Source organism: Mustela nigripes, chromosome 12 (assembly GCF_022355385.1).
Source record: "Mustela nigripes isolate SB6536 chromosome 12, MUSNIG.SB6536, whole genome shotgun sequence".
Classification (NCBI taxonomy): Eukaryota; Metazoa; Chordata; class Mammalia; order Carnivora; family Mustelidae; genus Mustela; species Mustela nigripes.
Window position 1 is genome coordinate 147,759,394 of NC_081568.1, and position 12,735 is coordinate 147,772,128.

General features: G+C 49.2%; 1 protein-coding gene across 13 annotated transcripts in view; it reads right to left on the minus strand.

The window, feature by feature from the left end:
• Positions 1 to 10,715: 10,715 nt before the first annotated feature.
• The window catches only part of RASGEF1C (RasGEF domain family member 1C), an 83,369-nt gene continuing 81,349 nt past the window's right edge, over positions 10,716 to 12,735 (minus strand). For all 13 annotated transcript variants that reach the window (XM_059416193.1, XM_059416184.1, XM_059416181.1 and 10 more), the window contains 2 exons: positions 11,843 to 11,915; positions 10,716 to 11,368 (listed from right to left, as the gene is read on the minus strand). In XM_059416193.1, coding sequence (XP_059272176.1) covers positions 11,344 to 11,368; positions 11,843 to 11,915 — 98 coding nt within the window. In that variant the 3' untranslated portion in view covers positions 10,716 to 11,343. The remainder of the gene's footprint in view (positions 11,369 to 11,842; positions 11,916 to 12,735) is intronic.

Below are 12,735 nucleotides of genomic sequence, written 5' to 3' on the forward strand. Positions count from 1 at the left end.
TATAAGTCTGACAATTCACAGACCTGTACCCCTGGGGCAAATAATACATTATATATTAATTAAAAAAAAAAAGAAAGAAAGAAAACCGTAGAGGCCAGAAGACAGTGGGGGCAACATCTTTATAAAGTGCTGAAGCAAAGGGGCATCTGGGTGGCTCAGTAGGTTAAGTATCTGACTCTTGATCTCAACTCAGGTCTTGATATCAGGGTCAGGGGTTCTAGCCCTTTGTTGGGCTCCCAGCATGGAGCTTACTTTAAAAAAGGGGGGGGATGGCACTGAAGGGAGATAACTGTCAATCTGGAATTCGATATCCAGTGAAAATATCCATTAGGCATGATGCTAAAATCAAGATGTGTCTCAGGAAACTGAGATTTGTCACCAGCAAAACCATAATCAAAGAAATCTTAGCAGAAGTTCTTGATGTAGAAGAGAAAGGATACCAGAGGGAGACATGGGACTTCAGGAGTGAGGAAAGAGACAGCTGCCCAACAAAGAGGTCTGTGAGCACATAGCAAGATGGCTGGTATCTGCCTGCAAGCTAAGAATAGAATCTTACCAGAAACAAAAATCAACTGGCACCTTGGTTTTTAGATTCCTAGCCTCCAGAACTGTAAGAAAATGAATTTCACTGTTTAAACCACTCAGTCTATGTTGTTCTGTTATGGCAGCCTGAGGAGGCTAATATGAGTGCCTATTTCCCCACAATCTTGACAAGTTGTTAAGAGTGCATTGCCAGTATTATGGGTGAAAAATATGTTGTTGTGACTTTAATTTGCAGTTCTCTTATCATGAGGGAGAATGTGTACTGTTTTGTATATTTAAGCGCCTCTCATTCCTCCCTTTTGTGTATGAATTGTTTGTTCATTCTTTGTCCATTTTTCTCTTGGAATGTTTGGTCTTATTCTTTTCTATTTCTAGAAATGCTTTATTGGGATGATTCTTAAGAGTAAAATCTAAAAAGGCACTTATCTAAGGGTTGGGCCAGGGGGATTTCTCTTACTTTCTTGCAACCTTATGGATGTATTTATCAACTATTGAGAGAGGTATGTTAATGTCTTCTTCTAGGACTTTTGGAATTTCCCCTTTTTGTTCTTTCAAGTTTGGCTTTTTATATTTTGAAGCTATGTTATTGGATTCATACAGATTTTGTGTTATGATATTTTAATATTGAACTGAGTTCTTTATCATTATCTTTATATCTCTATAGTTTTAATATTTATGTTCCCTCAAAATTCACATGTTGAAATCCTAACCCCAAAGATGATGGTGTTAAGTGGTGGGGCATTTGAGTGGTGCTTAGGCCAAGAAGGTGGAACCCTCATGAATAGAATGAACGTCTTACAAAAGAGGCTACAAAGGGATTCCTTGCCCCTTCTACCATGTGGGGACACAGTGAGAAGTCATCATGTATGAACCCAGAAGGGTGCTTTCGCCAGAAGTTAACCACTGGTGCCTTGATCTTGGACTTCCCAGGCATAAATTTCTGATTGTTTGTAATCTACCCAGTTAGTGATTTTTTTTTTTATAGCAGCCTGAATGGATTTAGACATTATATAATGTCTCCTTTTACCTTTACTAATGTTTTTTGTCTTAAATTCTCTTAAGTCTGAGATTAGTATAGCTAGGACAAATTGCTTTTGATGAATATTTGCCTAGTACATCTTTGTCTACCATTTTATTTCAAACCTTTTAGTCTCCTTATGTTTAAGGTTTACTTCTTTAAAACAGTATAAGGTTAATTTTTAAAGATTTTATTTATTTATTTGACAGACAGATACCACAAGTAGGCAAAGAGGCAGGCAGAGAGAGACAGGAGGAAGCAGGCTCTCTGTGGAGCAGAGAGCCCGATATGGGGCTCGATCCCAGGACCCTGGGATCATGACCTGAGCCGAAGGCAGAGGCTTAACCCACTGAGCCACCCAGGCGCCCCTAAAACAATATAAGTTTAATTTTTTAAAATCAAGTCTGACAATTGTGATCTGGGTTTAGATCACACCTGAGCAACAGAATGCAATAGAAGTAATATTCTGGGACTTTTGAGACTAAGTCATAAGAAATCAGGCACCTTCTCACTGTGGAGCAATCCAGCCACCATGTAAAAAGCCTGATTACCCTAGGATTAACATACTCATTGCTTTGAGCTAATCATTCATAGAGGACAACCATAGGGGCTCCTGTTAACAGTTTCCTCTGAGCTCAACCTTCCTGTCATTCCCCCCACCAATGTGCTAGTCATATGAGTGAGTCTGAGATGACAGAAAATAGATATTGGTCTCTACTTCTGGTTCTTGGCACAGAGTTCTGGAAACCTTTGTAATTTCCTCAGTGATAAGAATACCAGGAATATCTCTTGTTTTAGTATTTAGCCTTTGACCCCAACCCTGACACAGAGCTGTTAAGGCCCTTGTAAATTCTTAAGCAATAAGAACTCTAGGAGCATCTGTTGTTCTAATTAGGTGACTTTGTGTGGGCTTCTGGATTGCTCCAGGTTGGGGGCTGGTCACCAGAAAGACCAAGCCCTGATCAGAAGCTTGGAATTTTCAGCACTCCCCGCACTTGCCATTCTCTGAAGAGAGAAGGGGAGCTAGAAATGGATTTAATAATTGAGCATGCCTACATGAAGAAGATTCCATTGAATTCCAATTTTAGTATATGTGCTGCCGAAGCGAGCACGATTCCATTGAATTCCAATAGGAGGGGGCTCAGAGGGCTTCCAGGTTGGTGAGTACATTCATTTTGGGATGTCTACTCCCTGGGCACAGAAGGTCCCATGCTTAGGACCCCTGCAGACTCACCCTATGTATCTCTTCATCTGGCTGTTTTTCTGTATGCTTTATTATATCCTTTAATAAACTGATAAATGCAAGTATTTCTCTGAACTCTGTGAACTGCTCTAGCAAATTAATAGAACCTAAAGAAGGGGGCACTGGAATCGTTAATCTATAGTTAATTGGCCAGACACACAGGCAACAGACTGGTCTTAAAATTTGGCTCCTTAAGTGTTGGTGGTTGGTACAGTCTCGTGGGACCAAGCCCTTATCCTGTGTCATCTGACACTATCTCCTGGTAGAGATTAACAACTCAGAATTGAGTTATTTTGTAGGATGCCCAGCTGGTGTCACAGAGAACTTCTTGTTGGGGAAAACCTGCATACTTTTGGTGACCAGAAATGTCAGAAATCAAGTGTTCTGTGTGAGTTAGTGAAGGAGACTCACACAGAAGTAACTCATGGTAGGGAAGAACTGGGTTTTTCCTTACACAGGAAGAAAAAAATCTGGGTTTTTCTTTTACGGTGAGATTCTCTTAGACCAACCCATCGATTAGTTGAATACCGCCAAGTGACCTCTGTTAGTGTCACATGGAGTGGGAGACTTTTCAGCGGAGCCCCTGAATTTCCCACCAACCAAATCGTGAGATAAAATAAAGTGATTGTTTTTAGGAAGCTCCTAATTTTGGGGTGATTTCTTACGCAGTGATAGCTAACTGCAACGATTGTCAGTTTGTGGGGAGTGGGGCATAGTCTCAGTGGAAGCCTATAACGTGTGACTTTGGCTTTGGGAGTGGTTGGTGGCCTTGATGATATATGGTCATGAGCACCCAAAGGACAGTGAGGTCCTTCCTACTATTGCAGGCTGGGGAAAAGAAGACTGGGTTCCTCATGGGTCCTTTTCCATGGCTGTCTCTGGTAAGCTAGCTGATTTATGGCTTAGATTGTTCTCAAGAACCCATCAGCCTCTTATTGATTGCTTACCTCCAAAATTTAATGTTTTTGAGAATACTCTTCTGCTGGAGCTCCCCTACAACCTGTTTCAAGTAAAGTCATTTTCTTTAGGTAGAGCTTGGGAGTTCTCTGTTCTTACAGCTTGCCTCTCCCTACAAAACCTGTGAGCCACCACTCATAGCAGAGCACTGGTATAGCCTCTGGTGTTCTTGGCTTGCCTCTCCCAATGTAGAACATCCTACAAGTCAGCTGGGGTGAGGGTGATCAGGGCTCCAGTATTCCCTGACCGAAGCACCTGGACTAGAGTTTCTACTCTGCGGATGGGGAGTATGTGGAGGGCCCTCAACCATTCTGCTGCCCTCACTCAAGGCTTAGCTTTTGCAATATGTAGCTGGAAGTCGGTTGGATCCTCTTGAGGAGACACGATAACCCCTGACTTTGACTATGGGGTGGGATGGGAAGAGGGAGCCCTCTGTTTTTGGTCATATGCACCTGGAACAGAGCATCTGTCTGGCCGCCTCTCCCCGTCCTCTGTCTGCAGGTGTTCCTCCTGGTAGCCCTGCGTGTTTGGGATCCTATTATTCTGGAAGGAGACAACCTTTGAGAGATTTATCCATCTTTTCCTGTCCTTGTACTTCCTCCTGGCCCTTCTCATTGCCCTGGGAGCAGACCTCCCTTACACACCCTCTCAGATTCAGAAACCCAACCCTACCTACCCATAGTGAATTACTAGAATTCTTTGTTTGAAAATGCTTGAATGGAGTTTTATGATTTGGCACTAGGCATTATTTTTTAAATTAAAATTTAAAATCGAAGTCTGACTGAAAATAATTCACAGTGTTAAAGGCCCTGCTGACTCCAGTCTGCCCTGGGTATTTTCTGGACACTGCCCCTTTGTCTACTAGGACTTCCCTTGTTTTCACCCTGTGTTGGATCCTACAATGACTGACCCTCGTCATCTTTCTTGATTTATTTCTTCATTTGGGGGCACATATCTTTCTAAGTCTTGTCAAGGATTTGGGGACCCATGAATCATGGGAATGCACTGTGGTGCTATCATTATTCTAGAAAGCAATGTTGTACTATTCTGTGTAAGAGAATATACGGCTCCCGTCTGGTAATCTCATGTGCAGGGAAATCTCCCACAGCTAGACATGGGAAGGCTTCTGCCCTCAGATTCTCAGATATGTGCTTTCTCCCTCTATGTATTAAATTTTAAAATTAAATTTTAACTTCATTCTTAAATAGGTAACTTATTGTGTGGCACCAAGACCAAAAATCTTTGTCTGTTCACACAGTTACCCCTTATTGTTAGGTTTCTGTGTATTTTAAAATGTTTTTAGAGTTTTAAGGAGATTTTTAATGTAACATAAGCAAATGTAAATATATATTCCTTCCCGTCCCTCTTTATGCGAATGCCAACCTACCCTACGTGTTGCGTTCTATCTGTACCATCTCATGGGTAGTTTTTCACACCAGTGCACGAAGACCATCCTCTTCACGGCTGCAGTGTTCTGCGCTCTGCCCATGCAGTGCTTGATTTCAGCAGTTTCCTATTTATCGACATTCGGGTGTTCTCCAAGCTCCTGCTGTCACGCAGTGCTGCAACATAATAGCCTTACGCGGGCTTGTTCATTTGGCGGTGTGTGAGCTCCATGGGAAGAAAACTTTCTAGCACTGGAATTGCTGCATTCCACAGACTTGAAATTTGGGGGGAAATTGCCAGACTCACTTTTGTAGGGGGTTAGCAATTTATACCCCAAAGAGCAAGGTGGGAGGGCCCGTTTCTTCAGCTTTGCCCACACAAGGTTACGATGATGATGGTGATGATGATGATGACGACAATTTTGGTCGATCTAAGACTTAAAAATGGTATACCCATGTGGTCTTCCTCAGAGGGAAGGGGAGAGCATTGCTGGGGGGAGGAGTTAAGATGTCGGAGCAGTAGGGGGAACCCACAGGGCTTTCCTTGTCCCTGGAACGCAGCTGTACTGAGGTCAGGTCATCGATCTGAGGCTGGGAGAAGGATCTCCCAGGTTGGAGGGAGGCAGCGTGGTCAGCACGAAGGTGAGCATTGCTGGCACCCGTGAGCATCTTCTCATATGTTTGTGCCACTCACATCTCTTCCGTGAACTGTTTTCATCTCCTGCCCATTCTTCTGCAGGATACTCAAGCTTTCCATTTTCTTTGGCACCATCTTCCGTCGGATTTTCGCCCCTAACATTTCCCTGGAACTCCTCCCTGGGGGCCGCCACTCATTGCGCCGTGTTGACAACCCAGAGGCCAGCTCTTGGTCCTTGTCTTACACGGCTTCTCTGTAGCATTGGATGCAGCTGGCCACCCTCTCCTTCCCGGGTCTGTATCAGTTTCAGATTCTTCTTTGGTTTCCCTCTTGACCTCTAGAAACTCCTTGTCAACATCCTTTGAAGGCTCTGCCTTGTTTCTCAGCCTCTGAACATTCGAGAGGCCCAAGGCTTGGGTATCTCCCTCTGTTCACCATTCCATTCATGCATCATTTGGCTTTAGAGGCAATCCACACACGGAAGCCTTCCAGGTGTGATCGTCCTCTGAACCCCAGCATCACCGTCCATCCTCGCTCTCTTCCCTGGACTGTGGAATGGACATCTCCAAGAGAACACGGTCCGTGTCAAATTCCTGACTTTCCTCTGCAGTCCTGCTCCTCTCCCGGTCTTCCTGCATCTCAGGATATACGACAAGGTCACTCTTTCATTGACTGAAGCCAAAAAACCCCAGAGTCGGCTTTGACCTCTCCTTGGCTTTCATGTTTGACTGGCACATCCTCAGCAAATCCTGTTGTCTTTACCTTCAAACTAGGCCCCTCATCTGGCCCTCCCTGGCCACCTCCACGGCCACACCCTGGGCCAGCCCACCTTCTCTCAACCCCGTCACCCGCCAGCAGGTCTCCTTGCTATGCGACACGGTGTGTGAGCCCTGATGATGAGCTCTCGAGGTAGACCTACCCAGAGAGGTAGTGTACATTAGCATGATGAGATCTTAATTGAAACCCAAACCAGGCTCCACATGGCCAGCTTCCAAAGAGGTAAATCATTATTGAAATAAAGAAGGTGTAACTGTCCATAAAGCCATGGGAGTAAATAAATCGATGGAAAAGTTTTCTGCGTTGCCAGGCTGCGCTGAGGTACTCAGCCTCTCACTGCCTGTCTCATCCCTTGTGCACGTGGAGGCCAGGGGCAGACACCAGTGTCCCCCTGGGGGTTCTCAGAAATGGTTCAGGTGTGGCTCCTCAGCAGGTGGGGGATGGTGGGAGACTCTCTGCACTCCCCGCTGGGGTGGGAGGCGGCCGGGGAGCTAAATTCACCTGCTCTCTGCCGGTGGAACAGGAGAAATGTAACCATTCATTACTTTTCTGTTATGCACATACTGGACTAATCTTGACTTTTTTTTCCCCTTGGGATAGATTACAAAAGTAGAATTATTGAGTTAAAAGGTGTCAAAGAGATCTTTCCAAAGCTGGCCGTGCTCCGCCTGGTATTAGTCTGGGTTCTCCAGAGGAACCAAAGAAAAGACAGATCATAGATGGATAGATTTATTATAAGGAATTAGCTCACGTAATTACGAAGGCTGAGAAGTCTCAAGATCTGAGCAAGAGATCTTTGGAGAACCGATGGGGTAAATTTCAATTCAGATGCAGAAGAGAGGCAGAGAGAAAATTCTCCCTTCCTCCACCTTTTGTGCTCTTCTGGCCTCCAAACGACGCGATGCCTACATACACTGGGGAGGGTGATCTACATTACCTGGTCTACTGATTCCAATGGGAACCTCATCCGGAAACCCCCTCACAGACACACTCGGAATCATGTTCACTCAAATATCTGGACAGTCTACGGCCTTGTCAAATTGACAGAGTGGATTAACCATGACATCCCTCCCTAAAATTCTTCAGTGCCTGCCCCCTGGCCCTCTCGCTCCTGGAGCCTGCAGTATAAACCTCAGTCTCCTTGGTCGGCCCTATGGGGTTATTCACCGTCTGGCCTGCCATTGCTCTCCACCCCAGACATTCCAGATTTCAGCTCCCTCCTCTTCGCCAAACTGTTGTTCTCCTAGCTTGTCCCCTTGGTGAAGACCCACTGGTCAGTAGTGAGGGTTCTTGCTGATGCCTCAGGTCGATGCATCTCTGCTGAATCTTCCCACCTCTCTGGTCCTGCCTGGAGGCCCAGGGCCAGAAGCCAGAGGAAGCAGGCATCCTGCTCGGCCATGGGCGAGGCCACAGTTTTGGCCAAGAGGTATGCTGTGTGTGGGTTTCCAGGCTCCCTATTGGATCTGTCTCCTGGCCCAGGGCCCTAGGGCTCCTCCCTGAGTCCAGGGAGTGGAAATTGGTGAAGATGTGAGGCAGCTGGATGGGAACCTCATAACATTCATGATAGAGTGTGGCATGATGGGAGCAGGTGAGGCCTGCTGTCTTCTGCTGCCGGGGACGAGGCATGGCTTCACCCCACAGGGCCCATGGAGGGTAGCTGGAGGCAGCAGGTTTCTTCTGGAGTATGTATGAGACACCACAGGGCACTCCCAAATGGCGGGTCACTGCGGGGACACAGACCCTCCATAAAAGGCAGGGGCAGGAGTAGAGGAAAGCTATGTGTCACTGCGTCCATGTTTGCTGGAAGACCAGAAGACCAGCTGCAGTTCCCTTGTCCCCCTGGCTTCTCCACACCCTCAGGAGGGAGCTCTGGGGGCTGGTGGATTCTGGAAGGCATAGGCGGCATCTCTGTGAACCGAGTGTCCGGGGACAGTGGCTTTGCCTTCCTGAGTCTCTGTTTTGTCACTTGCCAAATGGGACGGTGACAGCATCTACCCCATGGGGTTTGTGAGGCTGCGTGTAAAGCTCCAGCACGGGTGACTGAGTTTCAGGGGCAAACGGGGCTTCCAGCCGAGGCCTCCCTGACTCCAGTTCTGGGCTGAGCTTTTCGGCTTCTTGCTTCCTTGGCCCCTCAAGGGCTGTGTCAGCAGCTGAAAATTAGAGCCTGGGGTGTTGCTTGGGGGGTGCCCCTTCCTCAAGAACCTCCTATGAGGCCTATAGTGCTGGGGGTCCTACCCTGGAGGGCTGCTAGGTGGGGTGACCAGGCTTCTGCAGAGGCCTGGATGTGGCTAGATTGCTGGGATAAATCTCAGGTCATGATGGAGATGCCCTCGCTTCAGGAACTGTGGGGGGCAGGGGATGGTGGGGTATGTCTCCAGTGATAAGCCATATGGGGTCTCCATATGGGAGAATGAATTAATTCTGAATGCCAGTCAGGCCCACAAAGCCCGGTCAGGGATGTGTTCTTGTCTCCCCTCCACTCCTCTACCCACTTTTCCCTCCCTGGAGGACTCAGAGGAAAAGCACTAAAAGAGACCACAGCCAGGACCTCTCCTTGGCCTCCTGGGCACAGTGCGACCACTGGGTGCCCTGGGGTCCCAAGGTCCCGATGCCTGCCTCATGGCTGAGCTGGGCTGTGTGTTGGGGGTCCATGTCACCTGGGCCTGGGCCGAGCCTCCCGGACATCAGTCTTGGCACCACCTAGGCTGCTGACCCTCACCCTGGTGCAGCAAACCCCTCCAGAGCCCCCGAGGGTCATGGAATCCAGCTGTTAGGACTGAGGCCAGGTCAGCAGGAGGACAAAGCGGCCTCTGCAGGGAAGGGCCATGCATGCAGGGGTGTGACTGAGGAATTGCATGGCCGTCAGCAGGGCGCCATCCCTGTTGAGGCTCTGAGACTGCACCTGGCAAAGGAACCAATCCTCACCTGGAGGGGCCACCGGGCAGGAGTTCGAGAGAAGGCCCTCCTCTTGGCTGCATTGGGGTGTCCACCCAACCGCTCTCAGATTAAGTGGAGAGCAGGTTCAAGGGCCCCCGGGTGAACTTGAACACAAACACACAGCCAGAGCCCTTTCGTGGGGGCTCATCAGGGGCTGCCTCCCCCTCACCTGTGCAGCAGGTGGTGGGGTAGTCAGTCCCAGCCTCCCTGCCATCCTGTCTAGCCCCACTCTACAGAGCCACTGAGGGGCTGGAGGGAGCAGGCATGGAGATGGGGGGCGGGGGTGCGTGTCAGGAGTCCCTCCCCGGAGGCCGCCCTTCTGACTGGATTGACAAAGTGGGGAAAAGCATGCCAGGCAGTGGGAATAGCATGGACAAGGTCACAGAAGCAGGAAGCAGAGAATGGTTTCCTCAGGGGCCTAGCAGGAGCTAGGTGTAGCCTAAGGCAGGGTGGGAGCCTGAGTCTGGCTGGAGTCCAGACCCTATGCCCACTCTCTGGGGTCTCAAATACAAAGAGGGTGGGCTGGTCCTGCTCAACCAGAACGTTCTCATGCCTTCTGGAGCCTTGCCGAGGTCCTGGGTGCACCGGACACAATTCCCCGAGTCAGGGAGGCACCAGAAGTGTTGGCTGCTCTGTCTTTGCCTGTCCCTCATATGGGACCCAAGTCCATGCCACCAGGATACCCATGTCTGGCACTGAGGGGGGCCTAGGCACTGGCTGGGGTGGGTCAGTGTACCCCAACATGCACACCCCACCTCTGCCCAGCAGGTCCTGACCAGGTGGGGGTGTATATCATACTGCCTGCCTTCCTGACCGGGGGACCTGGTCTCATGCTGGATGCGGGCTCAGCGGCTGCATGGCCTGTCCCCTTCCTGGGAAACTTGACTCAGGTGCGATGATCTGGGGGCAGGGGGAGCCCAAGGAGAGGAGCCCCATGGAGGGCTCCTCAGCCCCACCCCACTCCACTCCACCCCAGTAAGAGAGGTGTCTGGCCACATGCAGGTCTGTGCGTGTCTGTTTCCCAGGCCCTGTCAGCCCAACTTGGGATCTATGGAGTGGACATGGCCACCATGTCCCTCTGCTGACCCGAGGCTGCAGCATCCCCAGGCCTGAGCCAGGAGACTGCCCTGCATCCCAGGAGAAGCTGATCCCAGGCCCATGAGCGAGCGGCCGTGTGGACATGGATACGCAAGGTGGACGCATGTGTTTATACCAACTCTGAATTTTACTATGTACTGTACATGTTGTCATTTTTGTGACTCAGATTTGTCCTGTGACCAGTGTCACAGCTGTCACCAAAAAGCTGTTCCCTGATACCAGCAGGATCCGGAAAGGGGGTGAATTGAGCTGCAGAGCCCATCTTGGGGGACAAGGTAGGGTCCATCAGCAGAACGATAGGGGTCACTGACATGGTGCCTGCTGCAGATGTGGGGACTCCCAGGCCACCTGGGGACAGACGGCGGGGGGGGGTCAGCCTCCGTGACACTCATCACCCAGGGAAAGTGACACTGCAGTCACCCACCATGCTGGGGCAGTGCCATGACCTTGTCCTTGATGGACAGACTGGCCAGCAATGTGACCTCCACCATCCTAAAGGCAGAGCCCCCCAGGCATGTGCTCCCTGCAGGTCAGGAGGCCCTGGGCCCTGCCCAGGGCTGAAGTTCCATGGAAGGTGGAGAAAGGTCTCCTGTACTGTGTGGTTGTTGGGGCGGGCGCCAGCCCACAGGGTCACGGTTTACAAAGCAGTGAGGTGCCAACACCTCTGTCTTCTGCTGGGCCAGGTGCCACAGGGCTTTGGAAGGCTTCTGCTGACTTCCTCCTCTCCTCCTCCTCTTCCTCCTGCTTCTCACGTTTTCCCCAAAATAGAAGACCTGCAGATTTAAATATGCCCAGGGTGAGGACTGTACTTCGCCGGCTAGGCAGGAGACTCCCGCCCAAGAGGGACTCCATACACCCCTCTTGGCTCAGTTGTCAGAGCCCACAACCTCGGGTCCACGCCAGCCTCCACACGGCTACATCTGCAGGCTGAACAAGCAGTAGGGGCTGCCTCACTTTCTGGCACAAGACAGGGGGTTCCTGGGCCTGGACACACGACCTGACGCCCCCTAGGGACAGCCTCCAGCCATGGGCATGGGGCGTGTGTGGTCTGCAATCCCAGCCTCCTTCCCACTCACAGCGCTTGAATTCTGCCCCCCCACCCCAAGAGCCTGGCCTGACCTACCCCCCTCCCTGTGGACCTGGGGATCCACAAAGCCCCTGGGCCCTGGCCTGGCCCCAAGCACCCACCCGTCTCCTCCATACACATCCCAGCCCGTCCCCACCACCGTCTTGGCTCACAGACTCACCTTAGAGATTTCCACCTCTCTTTTTCTGTTTGGTTCTCTGGGCTCTCACTTTCATAAGAGGCCAAATAAAGACCTAGTCAGGAATTGAGGGGAAATTACACAGTTATGGTCGGTGATAAAATCCTGCTCTACACCCAAAGTCTGACCTGCTTTTGGTTCCTAAATTAAGCTAGCTGGGAGGGAATTTGTAGACTCCCATGCTGGTGTAGGAACCGATTACTACAGAGAGGTCAGTGTACCCTTCCCCTCGTTTCTCCCCACAGGAACCACTTGCAAAATTATGGCACCGGACCACTTTGGGACGATGACGTTGTCAATCCCTGGGGATATCTGCATAGGTCTATTCTTGGGTACTCTATTCTATCCAATCGATCCATGAACCTCCATCTCACTGATACCACATGGCCTTGAGGACGTTAGCTGTATAATATATGCTTCACTACTGGGCCTAGCGATCCCTTCCATTTTATTCTTCCTTTTCAAAATTGTTGCGGTTTTTCTAGCACCTTTGTCTTTCCGTATACATTTTAGATCAGTTGTGCCTTTATCCCCAGAAAAATCCTGTCGGGATTATGATAATAAACACGCCAAATCAATCCTTAAATTTGGGGAGGAGAATTAGTGTCTTTGCTCCCATTCGTGAACATCCTGTCTCTCCCTTTATAAATAATAATTAAAATAAATAAATAAATAAATAAATAAATAAATAATCCCTTTGATTTCCATCATCAACACAGTGCAGTTTTTGGCATACAAGCCTTGAACATATTTTGTTAGATTTACACCTGAGTATTTCTTGTTTTGGAGTGATTATATGGAGTGATGGGATTCTATTTTTAATTTCAGTGCCCACATATTCATTGTTCATATGTTACTGATATATGTTCATATAT